Source organism: Diuraphis noxia, unplaced genomic scaffold, assembly GCF_037042655.1.
Source record: "Diuraphis noxia isolate RWA-SAM2 unplaced genomic scaffold, SU_Dnox_SAM2 contig0002, whole genome shotgun sequence".
NCBI classification, from domain to species: Eukaryota; Metazoa; Arthropoda; class Insecta; order Hemiptera; family Aphididae; genus Diuraphis; species Diuraphis noxia.
This window is the reverse complement of record NW_028301712.1, coordinates 85,872,161-85,891,368: the sequence shown is the minus strand read 5'-3', so window position 1 is coordinate 85,891,368 and position 19,208 is coordinate 85,872,161. Positions and strand designations below refer to the sequence as shown.

Sequence of the window (19,208 nt, the reverse complement as noted above, 5' to 3'; positions counted from 1 at the left end):
CCGTATTTTTTGGGAACTCCAATATCGAAAAAATAGAAACTATATATTTTACATTCAGTTTTTTCATTTTTATATGGTGAAAATGTAATTTTTTTAGTTATGTAAAATACAGGTGATTCCTTTAAGTGGGTACACTAATTATCTCAAAAAGTAATTACTTTTTTCAAAATATTTTTTTACATGGTTTAAAGTTGTTAAAAAACCAACGTTTTTATTAAAAAATTATATTTTTAAATATTTTTTATTCTTATCATTTTTAAGTTTTTTACTTTTTTGAATGACAACATGGAGTATTAATTTCATATTCCAAAGCAGAATATTTTTCTAAGTATTTTGATTCATAAAAATCGAATTTAGGGCTAGTAGTTTTTGAGTTATAAGTAATTCAAGTTTAGATTGGCAGAGTGGAGTGGTACGGGGTTGCCACACAAAATGTTTGTCCACTACTCCGCTTGTCTAAACTTTAAATACGTATAACTCATAAACTACTCGTCTTAAATTCTATTTTTATGAATCAAAATACTTAGAAAAATATTCTGCTTTGGACTATGAAATTAAAACTCTATGTTGTCGTTCAAAAAAGTAAAAAACTCTAAAAATGATAAGGCTAAAAAATATTTAAAAATATAATTTTTTAATAAAAACGTTGATTTTTTAACAACTTTAAACCATGTAAAAAAATATTTTGAAAAAAGTAATTACTTTTCGAGATAATTAGTGTAGGTACCCACTTAAAAGAATCACCCTGTATATAATAAAGTAATTATTATAGCTTTGTTAGTTCTTTTCCGCACAAAACAGTTTTTACTGTTTTACATACTTACAATCAACATTATATCATTGTAAGAATAGAATAAGTAACATAAGCAGGTGTAGCATTTTCTTAGAAATGAAAGTTCAAGGTATTTAATATTTATACAAATTTTCAATGGGTTTTTATCTCAATTTTCCATTAATGAATTTATTCATATTCTGATTTTTAATCAATCTGATCTGTTTCCTGATCATCAAATACCTAGGTGCGACTATACAGCGATTATTGACCAATAAAGCGAAACTATTAGGTGTGGTTAAAAAATTATTGGATTAAATAAATTAGTGGTTATTTTTTTATTAAGCCAGTAAGCTGCTGCTGTTGAGAAAAAATGTCTTATTTATATTTGATATTACTTCTACTTTTTAAACTAAAAAAATTTCTCTCCCCCTGCTTATTTTTATTAAGTCTTATATAAGCGACCGCCATTTTCAAATTCGGTTTGGCTCCTCAGTATCCAAAATCGAGGAAATCTTAGCTGGAGTTCCCCAGGATGGAATCCTCTCTCCCTTTCTTTTTAATATCTACACTTCTGATCAGCCTATTTCCCAAAATACTACTGTAGCTGATTATGCGGATGACAAAGCCATCATATCATTTGACAAAAATCCTTTTACGGCCTCACAAAATCTTCAAACTCATCTCAACCTAATGTCTGAATGGTACACCGATTGGCGCATTAAACCTAAACCTAATCCCAATAAGTCAGTACATACAACATTCTCTTTATGCCATTCCATTTGTCCTAATGTCTATTTAAATAACATACTTATCCCCACGTCTGACTCAGTTAGATATCTTGGACTCAACTTGGATAAGCGCCTCACTTGGAATAGCCATATCCGTATAAAAAGACTTGCCTTAAACGCCCGTCTTCGCAGACTACGAACGCAACTCACAAATTACAAACACTCCAGTTTAAAAATAAAAGTTCTTATGTATAAAACATTACTCAAACCTCTATGGACATATTATGGTCTTCAACTATGGGGTACAGCAAAAGCGTCCAATACTAAAAAAATTCAAAAATTTCAGAATATTGCTCTTCGGAAAATTACTAATGCTCCACCCTTTGTTTCGAATTACACTATACATAATGACCTGTCAATTAAAACCGTGACAGAAAAGCTATACGTTTCTACAAAATCTTTCATGCCCGGCTGCAAACACACCAAAATCCACTCATTAAAAACATATCCACCCTAACATTACCTGGCAACCCCAAGCGTCGATTAAAGAGGAGCTGCAGGTGCCGTGACTTGCTAGGGAACTAATATCAAAAAAATAAAATAAAAAATAAAAAATCAGTATATATAAACAAAGCTAGTTTTATACAACCTCCAGACTAGTGCCATTAGTGGGTGGCTTCTTACTCATGTACTCATGTATTATATGTAACTCTTATCAAATATGCTAATCGTGCATAATTGTACAGATTGTATATATTATTGTGTAAATAAAAAAAAAATAAAAAAAATATTACTTCTGATACGGTCAAATACTTAGGTCTTCATTTTGACAAACGCTTAACATGGAATATGCATTTAAAAACAAAAAGACTCCAACTAAACTCACGCTCCCGCATACTCAAATCACTCTATTCTAACCAATGCACAAAATTAATAATATATATATCTCTTTTAAAACCTATATGGATTTACGGACTACAATTCTGGAGAGCTGCCAAAAAATCAAATACGAAAAAAATTCAAACTTTTCAAAATATTTCACTTCACAAAATTTAAAATGTCCCTTGTTTCGTTTCAAATCTTACGCTCCATATAAAAACAATTAACGAAGAAGCCAAAACTTTCTACAATAGATTTCACCACAAACTTACGAATCTCTACAATCCACTCATAAAAGCTCTCCCGTCCTAACCCTTCCTGGAAATCCACAACGCAAGTTGAAAAGATCATGGTGTCGCGACCTTCTCTAAATTAATATAACGATGCATATTATCAACAACAGCTAAAGTGTCACTATAATAGGTGGGCGGTGGTAAACTCTCCCGATTGTATGGTAAACTCTCCCGATTTTTAAAACTAGTAAACTCTCCCGATGGTAAACTCTCCCGGGTAAGCATTATGTTTACCTGAAAGAAATGTGTAAACTCTCCCGGGTCAATATTATGTTTACCTGAAAGAAATGTGCAAAAACTCTCCCGAGTTATTTTAAATGTTATTGCTACCCTATGAATTAGTTATACTGCAGAGATTGTGATCATTTTTTTTATTATGAATTTTATTACCGTATTTAATCTGTATTTATCTTGTGTTAACCTGTATTTGTCATTTAAATATTTAATTACCATTAAAGTATTTTTAATTTAAATATTTAAAACGATATCGACTATAATGGCTCAACCAATTCTAACTGTGTAAAACAAATAATACCCCATGCTCCCCAGCTAGCTTAGTAGTACTGAAATAGACCTGGGAGAGTTTACATGTTCTCTTCAGGTAGTACTGAACTAGACCCGGGAGAGTTTACCATCGGGAGAGTTTACATGCCATTAAAATTGGGAGAGTTTACAATCGCCCTAATAGGTGGCTTCTTTAATAGGTAACGTCTTTCTCGCCTGTTTTTTTTTTTATATTATTATTCTCGCATATGATTAATGTGCCTAAATTGTAAAGACTGCATAAAAAAAATATTTTATATAATATTATTATTATAATTTAGAAATAACCATCTACATTCTACAATATTCTACATCATAGATTATTAACTCTTGTTATTCTCTAATATTATTAATATTATGGAATTATAAAATATTCTGTCAGACTAAGAAACAACAAAATATATATAAAAATTTAAAAAATAATACCTAGGTACCTATCTACCCCTCCACTTGATAACGAAAATTAATAATTAAATTATTTCATCATTCGCATCAATTCATAATAATTTTATATTTTTGTTGGTCTCGATAGCATTATTTATCTATTAAGTACCACAATGGCGTATTATATTATCAATGCCGGGTATTTAGTAGCAACTAACAATTTAATTAAAACCACTTAAAATATAGATATGACTAAAATATACTGAAAATTCGATTTATAATTCCATTAAATATGAAAATATTTACTCGAGTAGCTTATTTAATTGGATTAAATTTTTTTTTATCTAATCAGTTGTACTTTAACCAATTTTTTCATAATAAATTATTACGGTCATGTATTTGGCCACTATGACTCCTTATATGTTTATTAAGTCAATTACGGATTACGTTTACATAAGCATTATAAGTTTGCAATGTGCATACTATTAAAAGTAATATTATATGATACCTATAGATTATATAGATAAATAAACACTAATACCTACCTTAGAATATTTTAATATCCCGTGATAACACTATGGATTGTGTAACGATGTTTACCAAGTCCGTTGGTAGGTACCTATCTAATAATTTTATTATAACAACAGAAACATAAAATTATCTAAATCACTGCGGTTCGATTCAACTTTCATTTAAGTTTAAACGATTATTTATTAGTTATTACCTATAGGCTATATTACGATATAAGTTTATTATGAGTTATAATGAAATATAGTACAATATTACACTTTCTTAATATTTTGATCATTGTTTTTTTTCTTGATTTTTGATAATACACAATACAAATTACAAGTATAATATTAATAAAGTAACCTGCAGGAGGCTGATTTCGACTGGATTTAAGAAATTAATTGTTATTGATGATTGATCATATTTGTAAAATCTATAGGTACCTAATAAGTAGTAATAAATATTTATCACTAAAATTAATTGAAACAGCAACAATATATGGTCTACTCTACAGCTCCCCACTTACTGTATAGGTATTCATACGCTCATGTGTCAACAACTTGCGAGAAACCTTCCATTAAATTTTCAAGAGCAAACATTTTGTATTGTCAAAAATTGAAAAAAAAACCGAATCAAATAAGAAATATTCTTGTGCCTATATAAATAGCTCAAAAAGAATCAAAATATTTAAAAAATTGAATGGTGTTTAGAAAATGTAAATATAAACATTCGCTGTACATTTTATGTACCTATGGACAATGTGTGATTATTTTTTTTTATAGTTACATCGAATAACAAAATTGATTTTATCAAATAAAATAAGAAACTGATTTTAATTTAAAAAAAGTTAAGCGTCATAATATAAATCCATGATAACTTTTTATGGGCGACTGAAGTTTGAATTTTTTCGATATTGATTATTCAGGCGTAAATTAACGAATTCTCATCAAAGGATTTTCTTTTTTTGTTGTAATTTAAAAATTGATTGGTAACCATATGAACCTAATCTATATATAAAATTAATTAGGTAGGTACCTACTTATGAAAAATTTTGTTTTAAATTTTCAATCTTAAGCTGAACAAATTTAATGAGGCGATTGTGAACTGTGATCTGTCTTCCACCTTCCCCGATTATTCCATTACATTCCCAATACAAACTGTTGTTTTATAATATTTGACAAAAACCAATTTAAAAAAGCGGGTAAGTGGGTATCATGCTGCTGTACATTAGGGGGGTGGGGTGGACCTCTGACTAGGGTAGGTTAAATTTGAATGCAATGATAGGTATCATTGTATACGAAAAACGATTCTGAATGGAGATGGTTTATCTATTTTATGAATTTCTAACTTAAAATAATTTGCGAATTTTTGTGATTTTTACGTATGTTGTCAAAATTAAAATTTAAATGCTTGTAAAAAAAAAATGTGACAATGCATTTCTTTTATTTTTCAACTGCAATTGTAAAAATATTGTAGGAACCTTGTATTAAATTTTCAAATCTTAGATATAAAAGGAAAATACTTTATGAATTTCTAGTTTAAAATAATTTGCAAATTTTCGTGATTTTTATATATTTTGTCAAAATTCAAACTTTGAATGCTTTAAAAAAAAAATTATTCATATACATATATTTATTTTATTTTGCAACTGCTATTGTGAAAATGTGTTAGGAGCCTTGTATTAAATTTTCAAATCTTAGATTTAAAAAGAAAAACTTTTATGAATTTCTATCTAAGATAATTTGAACATTGCCGTAATTTTTACGTATTTAGTCAAAGTTTGAATTTTAAATGCTTATAAAAAAAAATCGTGCTTATGTATTTTTAATATTTTTCAACTGCTATTGTTACAATGTGTTAGGAGCCTTGTATTTAATTTTCAAATCTTTGATCTAAAAAGAAAAACTTTTACGAATTTCTATCTAAGGTAATTTGAAAATTGCCGTAATTTTTACGTATTAAGTCAATATTTGAACTTCGCAGTGGCGTATTTACGGGGGGGGGTCCAGGGGTACTGGACCCCCCCAGAATCTCTCCAAAAAAAAAAAAAATTCTTACATATTTGCAGACCCCGATTTATGTAAGCACGTGTGGACATGGTTTTTTCCCGTGAACAAAATATTTAAATGAAATATAGTTTAAAATTAGTCAACAGTCGAACGATCAAAAACCCGCCGCCACGCGTAATTAAACTTTTCCTTGTATTGTATGTATTACCACTTTATAATATACCCGTATTATAGATAAACATCAATAATTCTCGTAACAGTCAAAACATTCTTATCGCCAGGAATTGACGACTCACATCATTCTCCAATAAACTATTTCTATAGGACAATATAGATATTTATTATTAATCTATATGAGTTTTTGCTTTGTAAACGAGGAAATTGTTATAGAACCATTTACTTCATGTTTGACGTTTGTATTTCGTTACTGAACGACGGCGTCGGCTACGAGTGCGAACTGCATTACATTTTTTTAATAAAATACATTAGATTATCTAATGACAACCTAATCTAACATATCTAATTTAGATATTTAGATCTATTACGTAAGTACCAATTAAATATATAATAAATTTGTAAATAATAATAATAGCTCATTGATCTGATGTGAGCCGTAAGGAATTTATTATTTTTAATAATAACATAAAACATTAATGTAATTTTTGGAGTCAACTGGTCGACAATTAGTATTCATTTAGAACCATGTTTACCTACGTAATATTTATTCTCTGTCCAGAGATAAGCAGAGTAAGTAACATGAGCGACAAGCCAAATAATGCAATTGATGCATTGAATATATGCAATAAAGACATGTATCCTGGTATATTCAATTTGCTTCAAATTCTAGCAACACTCCCTGTATCGACTGCGTCAAATGAAAGAACATTTTCGAAATTAAAGTTAATAAAAACGTACTTACGTAATACAATTTCTGAAGTAAGTGTTAATATTTTATTCAGTAAAATATTATTTTTTTATTTGTGTAAGATTTATGTTTTTTTTTTCTAGAATAGACTTAATGGATTGGCTATGATGTCCATTTATAGAAAAGATTCTCTCTTACCAAAAGACATTTTAGATGAACTTAGTAAAAAAAAAAGACGCTTAGATTTTGTACTTTAAAATTATAAAATATAATAAAAAAACTTTTTTTTTATTCTTATAATCTATTAAAAACTATTTCTTTATATCAGTACCTACCTATCTATATTATGTTGGAATTATTGGACCCCCCCCCATAAAAAAAATTGAAAATACGCCACTGGAACTTCGACTGCTAATGAAAAAAAATTTTGCCCATGTATTTTTATAATTTTTATATACTTATGAGGAACTTTGTATTAAATTTTCAAGTATTTTGATAGGGTCAAAAAAATTTTATTGACACTTCAAAAGAAAATTTTCAGAAAAATTGAAAATTTCAGTTGTCTATAAATATCTCTAAAAAAGTCAAAATATTTTGAAAATTAAATCATGTAAAGAAAACGCCACTCTAAATAACTGATAAAATTTTCAAGTATTTACGACTTATACTTTTTGAATAATAACAAATGTTTAAAATCGTTTGAGGATATATCGTTATCGTTACGCTATTTCGAAAAAATTCAAAATTCAAACGCACTTAAAATTTTTCCTATAATGATGCTTTGAGTTTTCTCTATAGCTACTTGAAGGAAAACTAATAGAAAACTTAGTGTTGTATTTTTAGTCCTTAGTTATAAACAGAAAAAATTTTATAATTTTTCAACTTCAAAATTACTTGCAAATTTTCGCGTTTTTGATAGATTTCGTAAAAATTTGAAATATAAACGCTTATAAAAAAATTGTGACTTACGATTTTTAATTTTTTTTTTTAGCTACAATAAGAACAACTCATAAGGAACCTTGTATTAAATTTTCAAGTTTTTTTGGTCGTCCAACATTTTTTACCGGCACTTCAATAAAAAATTGAAAATTTCAGTGGCCTGTAAATAACTCAAAAAAATTCAAAAATTTATGAAAATTAAACTGTATATAGATAACACTAACATAAACATTTGGTGAAAATTTCAAGTATTTACAGTGAGTAGTTTTTGAATTACAACCATATAAAAAAATCGATTTGGTCGCAAACTGGTTTTGCGTAAAAATTCCAGTTTTCTGTCATTTTTTTTTGTTTTTCTCGATTTTTTTGAAAACTGTTGGATAATGTTTGCTTTTGACCTGCATAATGCACCAAGGATATTCACTTTTACATCGGAGACCACCCCCAAAGTTTGAAATTGAAGCATTAGTTCGACTAGTTATGCTGTACACAGACACAAAAACAAAAACAAAAAAAAAAAAAAAACACACATCATTGTTAAATCAATACATTCATCACTTCGTTCAGAATCTAAAATACTATAAAACAGCTTTAAATATCGAATAACATTATACAAACATTTTAGTATATGAATTAACAACATTGAAACCAATACGATTTCTTTTGTCGGACAAAAAAAATGTGGAACGCTTCACGATTTTGCGTGTCATCCTTGCGCAGGGGCCATGCTAATCTTCTCTGTATCGTTCCAATTTTAGTATATGTACTGCCGAAGCAAGTACATTTGAATGTGGGCCAAATGCTGTATATATAGAGCGCAATGTTGTCTGGACGTCATATGTGAGAGCGGATGTCGCGTGTTCTGAACATACTGATAGAAGATGAAAAACACGACCGCCAATAGATGGGGCGAGCTACTTCAGGAACCGATTGGACCACAATATACGGATAAACCGGGACATCATATTATTATAGAATAACCTTTTTTTTCGTATAATGTGTTTATTATCATGTTCAGTTGTAATTGTTGTTATCATAGTTTAATACTAGAAGCTAATATAAAAATAGTAAAAACTATTTTTTGTATAATTATACGGGAATTAATAATATCCCATATTTTAATTGAAAAATGTATTAACCAATGCAATTTTTTGCATAAACCACATTTACTGCATTTACATTTATTAATTGTTAGTAATAACCTAATGTTCATACTTTTCGGTTGAATGAATTGTTTTCAATACAGCTGTATTACTTTTAATTTTTAAATAAAATTCATTACAAGTTAAACCCAAATTCTATGTATAATATTATTCTATGTTTTATTATTAAACAAAATAATATTAAAGTTATTTTCTCTTGTCTGCCATAAGCCGGAACAAAATTAATTACCGGTCGGGACACCGGGACATGCCGGTCAAACCGGGACGAATGGCGAGCCTTCGGATATTACTAAAATTAGGGACGCCATACGACTGGCATACGTCCCGTATTTGGATGAAATGTCCCGGTCAGGCACGTAGGTACATAGGGGGGTGTTTTGTGTTTTGGGTGTTCAAACATCCTCCGAAATATTTGGTTTTTGTATGGTTATTTACTTATTATCCTATTTTAATGCTAATTGTCGTATTATAGTATTAGGTATAGACAGGCATAATATTACATCGCGTTTGTGAAAAACCGGCTAAAGCAAAAGAAAAATGTTCTACTTTTCAATAACTGATTTTCAAAAACACCCCCCCCCCCCCCACCAAGACTTGTCCACGCACGTCACTGGTCCCGGTGTCTCCTTACACAAATATTGTTAATTCCTAACATAGTATGTTCTCTTATCCCCTCCCCAAATTAACACCAATGCAAATTAAAAGTAATAAGGGTATGATTTAAAATGTCCCATATTTTTAAGAAATAAATTTAGGATCCCTATAAATCATTTATATCATGAATGGGAGTATTACATTTAATATATTATTATGAATTTGATAAATATTTAATAGTATTTTGAGTTCAGTGGTCGGATAAAACCAGCCTTTTACGAAATTCTTCTTGTTATTCGATGTAACTAAAAAAAAAATATAACTTTTCACGGAACGTTTGAAGAATTTTCTAGGCACCATAACATTTTCTAATTACATTGATTTTTTTTTTAGCTATTTATAGGTACCAATAAGAAATTTATCAATTTCTTTAGTCTTGTTTAATTATTGTCATTAGAAATTTTTTTGATCATATCAAAAAGTTAGAAAATTAAATACGGAGGCCCTCATGATTGTTATTAGGTATAATAGCAATTCTAAAATATTAAAAAGATACATAGACATGATTTTATTGTACGAGAATATAAGGTTTAAATTTTGGCAATATTCATAAAAATGTATAAACTATTTTGTTAAATATTGGAAAAATTAAGAATAATCTTGTAAATAAACACAGAACAATAACACAATATAAATGGCTTATATGAATATTCAGCAAAAATTGCATTTATCTGCGTTTATTTGTTTAGTAAGGTTACACTTTAAACATTTTTTTTTATTTAAATATAAGTAATTTTGTGGCATAGCCAGGATGTTAGTTATGTGGGTCTGCTTCACTTACGAGAGGCCACTATGTAGAAACTTTAACCATTATACTCATAGATTTAACTATTAGTTATTTATATCACATTTATATACCAACATTTGATATAACTATTAACTATAATATTACATTTCATAACTAATTTTTAGGTTAAAACTTTAGGTATTATTAATTCATTGTTATTTTTTATTCGATTTAGGTATATTACTTAAGTTAATAAGTTTAAGCACAAATTCCTACTCACTATATTCTTCAATACTTGTCTTCCTGTCTATATATGTATATCAGTACCGTGTAGGTATATGGTATATCTCATATATCGTAATGGCAAACGGCATGATGCAAAGTAATAATAAAAAATTGTAACCAATGGCAACTATTTATAAAAAAAATTTATAATAACATTTATAGATTTATTGTAATTTTGCAACAGACAATCCCAATCCCATCGGCAATATTTCTTGAACAAAAAATATATTTATTTTATTAACGATACTATGTTTTTGTTTATTGATTTTCCTCAATTAAAAATTATTTCAATAACCATACATTTTGGCATTTCACATATTATACCAAACATCTCATGAAAAGTTAATTATTATTTCTTTTTTTTATTTAAATGCCTCTTTTCATTAAATATGATTAAAACTATTACTGAGCATAAGCCTCTGAATAAATAAATAAATATTGTACACATATTAAAATATTTTATTCCTCGAAACACAGAGTGATTAACAAAATTCAATTTGGAAAATTATTTTATGATATTTATACATGTAAATTATATTTACTTTATAATTTATTTTCAGTATTATATTAAATAATTAAATAAAAAAATAAAAGAACACTACTCTTCGTCATTATCAATTTGAGCATTTGCCCTGGCACCTTCATTTACAGCCGTTGCCAAATCTATATTTTGTTCTCCTTTTAATCGATCACGTATTAGTTCAGCAATTGCTCTTTGTGTCCGCCTTTCGAGTTTGGTCATTCTCTTTTCTATGTCTCTTTTCAAATCCCAATCTGGCTTTCTTGGTGCTAATGTATTTAAATCCTAAAATAATAATAATAAAATACAAGTTAAAATTTTAATGAAAAATATAAATATACTAAAAATAGTAGTGACAAAAGGAGACTAGTAGATCATTATCTATTCTATTTCTAAAGTTAGGTTATGTTATATACAATTTATTATAAGTACTATTTTAGTTTGAAGGTAAGACTAATTCTTGACAAAAATATTGATCATAACATTAAAAAAAATAATTTAATATTCATAATCAGGGCCGGATTTAGAGGAGGGCTGAGTGGGCTGCAGCCCAGTGGCCCCCACCAATGTTATAATATTTAAATTAAAATACAGAAAAAATATTTTATTTATATATTAAATACTCATATTTACACATGTAATTAAATAATATTGAACATTATTTGGACATTTAAAAAATTTAATTTTACTAACTATAATAATAGATGTATTCGGATTTGTTGACAATGAACGGTGTCTAAGAATCTAGGTAAGATAGGTTTTTATGCCATCCGTAATCGGTGTTGATTTTCAAAACGTCATTGATAAGTTTGTACAAATGAAATTAAAAAAAGTTCCAGGCATTTAATTTTAATAACCTGACATTATTATTTTTATTATTCTTTATTTAATTACTTACACCTAATATTATGATGATATTACTTATACTATAGTTATACTTGATTTGATTGTTTTTATAATTATTTATTATTAAATAAGTAGTTAAATTGTTACTACTATAGTAGTATACTAAATATGATAATGAATGTTATTTAATAAGTAAAGAAATATATATTTTCTTATTTATGTGTAAGGGGCCCCCCACAATGCATTCCGCCCAGGGGCCACCCCATACCTAAATCCGCCCCTGTTCATAATATCTAATTGCAATGGAATTGTCATAGATACAATGAAAAGATGTCAACCCACTTAAAAAACAAATAATTTGGTTTTGATCAACTTAACACTTATTTCTCTCCATTTAAGAGGCTGTCGGACCCACATGTGTTTACTCCGTCTTACACACGTACTACATACCTGATTTTTGTTCACTAGTTTCAATAACATACTGTTAGTTTTGATATTAGATTAAATTTACCCATTATCAAAATTTTATGTAAGAACATTATCTGTGTTCTCTTTTTGGTTTTTTACGATATTTTAATTTATAAATAAGTTGTGCATTTTAAAAAATATATACTTTATATATTCATAATTTATTTATAAATTAAACATCGTAAAAAACCGACGAGAGAACACAGACAATGTTCTTAACTAAAATTTACTCTAATATCAAAACTAGTGAATGAAAATTTGATATGTGGTACGTGTGTAAGACGGAGAAAACAAATGCAGGTGCGACATCCTCTTAATAAATATATAAATATAACTTGCCTACATCTTCCAAACTAGGATAAATGATTTTAGCAGTTGTCCAATATAATATCATAAATTAACTACACATTATTAAAAGTTTGAGAAAGTAATTTAGCATTCATGTTCTCAATTATAATCTATTTCTTATTATCTTATCAGATATAATCATAATATTTATCTTAAAAGTATAATAGTCCATTAAAATATATTTAATAACATTAATTTACCAATTCTTGAACAGTAAAAACGGTTTCTCCAGCTTTTAATTGATCCTCGACTTCAGCAACAATATTACCTGGTTGAGGAGTAGGTATAAGTTCAGCTTTAAGCCCTTCATCTTCTGGAATATAACTTTTGAATCTTGGCCTAGAATAATAAAAAACTCTTAGATACAACACAACATATTTAATTTTTACTTCATACTTAGGTAATGGTTTTTCCACAATGTCTTCGTTGGTTTTTGATTCGTTTTTATTTTCTAAAGATTTTTTCAAATTTGCCAATCGTTCCTTGCGTTTTCGAGCTTCCTCTTCTAACAATCCAACTTTAATAGATTGATTTTCTGAATTTTCCATGATATAAGATAAAATATTTATTTATTTAACTGAGCAAAATAACAAATAATACTTAATTTTTTTTTAAAGTAATATACAAGTATTTAAACGGCATGAACTACACTACTAAGTAGTAGGTTTGATGTCCAAATCACATTTCATTATTTCAATACATCAAATTCACAATCCACAAAAATCTAACTTTTGTTTTAATTTTTAAAATTTAAAATTTAAATGTTTTGAATTTTTGATAATTGATAATGTTATCACATTTTTTTAAAACAATGTGACCATTTTACACATTATTAAATATTAGGTGTATATACTGTTTAATACGATCTCGGATGCACAGATTTAAATTATTATCTATATCTGTGCTCGGATGTAGGCAATTTTCCACTATTTAGGCATAATATGGAGTTGGACCTTGGACCTAATGTCCTAATCACGGACATAATAATATATAATAATAATATAATATAATATAATAATATAATAAATATAATAATACATAATAATAATACGTCCGTGGTCCTAATGGACCTATGGTTTAGTTTTAATCAATAATGATGACAAAATATATATTTAGTATATTTTTATTTTTTATATATTTTGTCATGGTTTTAGTGTTACTCATAGAGTAATAGTAGTAATACTATTACTCTATATTACCAGCACAGACGTAAAGTGTATTTATCAAAATATTATGAGAAAATATAGAATGCAAGACGGATACCAATATCAATACACATTGGGATTGGCCATTATTCGTTTATCATGTCCCATGTTCCCGTGGTCCAAATGATGTACCCAATGCCAATGAATTTTTTTTTCAATCATATAAGTAGAATCAAGACGTGTTCAAGTGTTTAAAAAGTTGTTGTTTTATTACAATAGAAGTTAGTAAGTTACACCAAAAACTGGAAAAAAATTACCGTATAGGTATATAAAAACTTCATAATATGTTAGCATTTTCTATTTTCTATACACAATAAAATTTTCAAAACATTTTGACTCATGTTGAGCTATTTATATATGTATTCATTATTTTAGCATTTGTAATTTTTCTTATTTTAGATTTTTTTCAACTAATTAAGATAAATATAATTTCATTTGGTCAAGAACTGAAATATGTATGTACATTTTCAAGCTTTTCTAATTCTACCCAACAAATAAATTTTCATCGATAATAATTTTAAAAAGGCGGGTAATTCGTGGTCGTCGCTCTGCTGTACAGTAGGTTACAAGTGGGTTACAGTAATGGATAGAATTAAATTTGAATCCAATTATAAAATAATATAATTGTATACGAAAAACGATTCTGAGCGAAGACGGTTTACCTGTCAAGGATATATTATAAATTATTAAAAATTTTCAAATCTTAGATTTAAAAAGAAAATTTTTATGAATTTCTAGTTTGAAATAATTTGCGAATTTTCGTGATTTTCGTGATTTTTACATATGTTGTCAAAATTCAAACTTTGAATGCTTGTAAAAAAAAATTGTGACTACACATTTCTTTTATTTTTCAATTGCTATTGTAAAAATATAATAGGAGCCGTGTATTAAATTTTCAAATCTTAGATATAAAAGGAAAATTTTTTATGAATTTCTAGCATAAAATAATTTATGAATTTTCGTGATTTTTACGTATGTTGTCAAAATTCAAACTTTGAATCCTTGTAAAAAAAAAAATTGTGACTATGAATTAATTTTATTTTTCAACTGTTATTGTTAAAATGTGTTAAAAGCCTTGTATTAAATTTTCAAGCTTTTCTAACGAACAAATAAATTGTTATCGATATTTATAGAAAAAAAAACTAAAAAAGTTGAAAAATTAAAATGTCAGTAAACAGCTCAAAACAAATTAAATATTTTGATAATTTTATCAAATATAGAAAATGCCTATATAAACATTCAGTGAAAATTTCAAGTATCTGCGGTCATTTGTTTTAGACTTTTAGAGTTACACCAAAATATGAAAATCACTAAATGTGAAATCCAGTGAAAATCTAATGTTGTAAAAATTTAAATTTCAAACGCTCATAAAAATTTAATTTGAATTTTCAGAGGAATATTTTTTGTGATAAAGATTGAAAAACTTGTAAGGAATCTTGTATTAAATTTTCAAATCTTAGATTTAAAAAGAACATTTTTTATGAATTCCTAGCCTAAAATAATTTGTGAATTTTACATAATATGTTGTCAAAACTCAAACTTTGAATGCTTAAAAAAAAAAAATTGTGACTATATGTATTCCTTTTATTTTGCAACTGCTATTGTAAAAATATGTTAGGAGCCTTGTATTGAATTTTCAAATCTTAGAATTAAAAAGAAAACCTTTTATGAATTTCTAAGATTATTTGAACATTGCCGTAATTTTTACGTATTTAGTCAAAATTTGAACTTTAAATGCTTATAAAAAAAATCGTGCCTAGGTATGTATTTTTAATATTTTTTAACTGCTATTGTTACAATGTGTTAGAAGCCTTGTATTAAATTTTCAAGCTTTTCTACTGAACAAATAATTTTTTATCGATATCTATAGAAAAAAAAACTAAAAAGTTGATAAATTAAAATGTCAGTGAACAACTCAAAACAAATCTAAATATTTTGAAAATTGTATCAAATATAGAAAATGCCTATATAAACATTCAGTGAAAATTTCAAGTATCTGTGTTTATTTGTTTTAGAATTACACCAAAATAAGGAAATCGCTAAAAGTGAAAATCCAATGTTGTAAAAATTTAATTTGAATTTCCGGTGGACTTTTTATTTGTGATAAAGATTGAAAAACTTGTAAGGAATCTTGTATTAAATTTTCAAATTTTAGATTTAAAAAGAAAATTTTTTATGAATTTCTAGCTTACCGTTACCGTCGAATCATAGTGTGTATAAAACTATAAACTATAAGCTATAAATAAAAGGAAATTTACTATTTTCTTTTATATACTGTAGGTATAGACTATAATAAATGAATAACTAATAGTACTGCTCAGTTCAATTTTCAAAATATTTGGAGCTATTTATAGTATAAACCATAAATCTATTCCACCGTTATTTCGTATAATGCTAGCATTAAACTATATTAGCTTGTAATAATAACAGCAAGTAATATTATAATAAGTCATAATTATTAATTTGTTTTTTTACAAAAAATAGTTGAACTTACCGCACTAGTGTACTACTAGGTACTACTAGTTACTACTTATAGGAAAATAATTATGTAGATAATAAAATATTCTTTGAAACATAGCCTGACAAAGTGACAAACCAAAAATCAGAATTGTTTGTCGTTGCTCGTAAAATTTTACGCATTAATTATTGCTTTGAGTTATACACACTATGATAAAAATAGTACTAGAGAGTCAAGAAAAGTTGCTCTTGTGTATGGTAAATACATAAGAGCAACTTTTCCTGTTTTTTAAAAAAAATTTAGAGTTACCTAAAGGTAATAGTACTTCTGGAGTTGAATAGGTAGTATATATTTGGTAACATTACATTTAATATTATAATTTATGGCCTAAAGCTTAATTTATTGATAACTCTATTGTAGGTATACTGCATGATGCATCAGCAGTACCTACCTATTATATAAAACGATTTTTTACACACATTATTACCATAAACTACGGATTGGCAATTGGATATTGGCATATAATAAGTAGCAAGTACTACGGTCTACGATTGTTATTAGTAATGTATTCACTGCTATAATGTCATGGATCTAGATAAAATGAACATTTTTATTAGGTAGGTACATATACCTTTGTTTTTATTTGATCATAGTCGAGGCTCGAATGAATAGGTATTAGGTAACTACTGTTTAATATTTGTTTATAGTCGATTTGTACGTGCATGGGTTTGCTATATTTTCAATAGTCCAGTCATAGGCGCCCGCAGAAATTTTTCTAGGGGGGGGGGGGCAATGTTAGGATTTGAGGATAAATATTATATTTTTACTAGATGTTTTAAAATAATAACCTTTTTTATTATACTCGTATACAATATATTATATTTTATTATAATACAACTTATTTTATACTTTAAATTTGTTGTAGTATACAGCAATTAGTATATTTAGTATATAGTAATTTATCTTAAAACATTCAATTAAAAAAAATATTTTGAAAAAGCCAGGGGGGGAATGCCTCAGCTTGCACCCCCCTGCGGGCGCCTATGAGTCCAGTGCCAATCAATTATAACTAGACAGCTATGTATATTTATTTATTCAAAGCATTTATGAGAATTTTGTTAAGTATAGGTAATTCGCCCTTAAAATAACTCAATTTTAGGTTCGTAAATAGTATGTATATTTTAAAATGAAATAAAAATATTAAAGTACAAAAGCGTTATGTATTTCTTTTTCAATTATCATTTATTTATTCACAGTGGTATCACATATATGGTTTATGTGAAGATAATGATGGAGTGCAGATGATACAGCAGTCGCGTATAGCTTTCTCTCTAGAACTATAGGTATTAAAATGTACTATAACGTGCGTGTGGTGGATGTCCAGATAAATTTAATTAGTTATCTTTTAAGCAATGTAATAATGGACTGATATAAATTTACTTTTACAAATTTTTTAGAGCAGCTGATCTATGTTGTTTCGACTTTCGAGTAATCTATATTATTAAAAGGCAATGTTTTTGTATATTGTGTAAGTGACCCACAGCCAAGTGTATCGCCCTGGCCCGGAATGAACCGGCAAGCTAATATGAAAAATCATGGTGGGTCACGTAAAATTGGGTTGGTAGCCAATAAAATGACCAACGGGCCGATATCATTTTCGGGTAAATAGTCTAGTTTTTATTTAAATAGAGGTATAATATAAATTTGAATTGATGGTTATTATAGCAAAGAAAGTGTTAGTTTTATATATATTAACCATATGTTGGGTATTCCATTCCCAATAATGATAATGCATGCAACACGCTGCCGTCGCGACTGTGCAGTGTATATACCTACTGCATATAAGTGTATATAGCTGATGTATGTATGTGTACAAATGATGAGGTACGAAAACACTTTTTAAACATTTAAATATATACTTAACCGTTTGAGAAATTGTTCTTCTCAGCTTAAATTAGTTAAATCTCTTTTAATGTTAGTTGAAAAGGATTTACAACAAAATTGTAATAATAAAGAAGCTCAAATCAAATTTAAACTAATATACCTATATTAATTAAAAATGGTTATATTAAGGTCATGACTAGAATAAGAAATAGGTGAAAATTGTTTAGTTAAAAAAATTATATTTCGAGTTTTTGAATATTGCTTTTTGATAATTTTTTTGTTCACATGTTGTAGTATAAAAATAAGAGATACAAAATTGCTTCGCTTAAGATGGACACTAAGTGACCTACTTCTATTGACTATTATACTTTAGAATATCCCTAATAAATAAGAAAATCGTTTTACTACTATAGTAAAATCAATACGTTCATTGTTCCGCTGAGAATATATACCTACTTTTTTAATAATAATTTATGTTTCATTGAATTAATATTTATTTATGTTTATTGAACTTTTTTCACAATAACGTTGTATAGGTATTATTTTAATATTCAATATTTTATGTTTATAAATTGTAAAAAAAAGCATTAAAAGATTGTTGGTTATAATGTTTTTAACAAAAATTATGATAGAAATTATTTCAAGGTAATAAATTATTTTTTAATAAAAAGCAAATATAAATTTATTTAAAGATAGTCAATTTTTTTTAAGTTTGTATGGGATTT

General features: G+C 27.2%; 2 protein-coding genes and 1 non-coding gene across 3 annotated transcripts; 1 reads left to right on the top strand and 2 right to left on the bottom strand.

The window, feature by feature from the left end:
- The first annotated feature begins 6,142 nt into the window (after window positions 1-6,142).
- On the top strand, window positions 6,143-7,424 carry LOC149059039 (52 kDa repressor of the inhibitor of the protein kinase-like). Its single transcript, XM_089219837.1, has 2 exons — window positions 6,143-7,057; window positions 7,130-7,424. The coding sequence occupies exons 1-2, from the start codon at window positions 6,824-6,826 to the stop codon at window positions 7,241-7,243; spliced, it is 348 nt and encodes a 115-aa protein (XP_089075963.1). The 5' UTR covers window positions 6,143-6,823; the 3' UTR covers window positions 7,244-7,424.
- Window positions 7,425-8,600: 1,176 nt separating this feature from the next.
- On the bottom strand, window positions 8,601-8,707 carry LOC149059038 (U6 spliceosomal RNA). The gene has a single exon (XR_016190644.1). It is a non-coding gene; the product is annotated as a U6 spliceosomal RNA (small nuclear RNA).
- Window positions 8,708-11,192: 2,485 nt separating this feature from the next.
- LOC107163347 (coiled-coil domain-containing protein 12) lies at window positions 11,193-13,701 on the bottom strand. The gene is made up of 3 exons (XM_015510727.2): window positions 13,333-13,701; window positions 13,137-13,275; window positions 11,193-11,559 (listed from the first exon to the last, which is right to left on the bottom strand). Exons 1-3 carry the CDS (start codon window positions 13,482-13,484, stop codon window positions 11,353-11,355), a joined length of 498 nt encoding a protein of 165 aa, XP_015366213.2. The 5' UTR covers window positions 13,485-13,701; the 3' UTR covers window positions 11,193-11,352.
- Window positions 13,702-19,208: the final 5,507 nt, after the last annotated feature.

What these genes read in the sequence shown, in the direction of transcription:
- LOC149059039 (XM_089219837.1), top strand. Translation starts at nt 6,824, where the DNA reads ATGTTTACCTACGTAATATTTATTCTCTGTCCAGAGATAAGCAGAGTA. An exon ending in TACGTAATACAATTTCTGAA is followed by an intron (nt 7,058 to 7,129) that starts GTAAGTGTTAAT and finishes TTTTTTTTCTAG; the next exon opens with AATAGACTTAATGGATTGGC.
- LOC107163347 (XM_015510727.2), bottom strand. Translation starts at nt 13,484, where the DNA reads ATGGAAAATTCAGAAAATCAATCTATTAAAGTTGGATTGTTAGAAGAG. An exon ending in GTGGAAAAACCATTACCTAA is followed by an intron (nt 13,276 to 13,332) that starts GTATGAAGTAAA and finishes TTATTATTCTAG; the next exon opens with GCCAAGATTCAAAAGTTATA. An exon ending in TTTTTACTGTTCAAGAATTG is followed by an intron (nt 11,560 to 13,136) that starts GTAAATTAATGT and finishes TTATTATTTTAG; the next exon opens with GATTTAAATACATTAGCACC.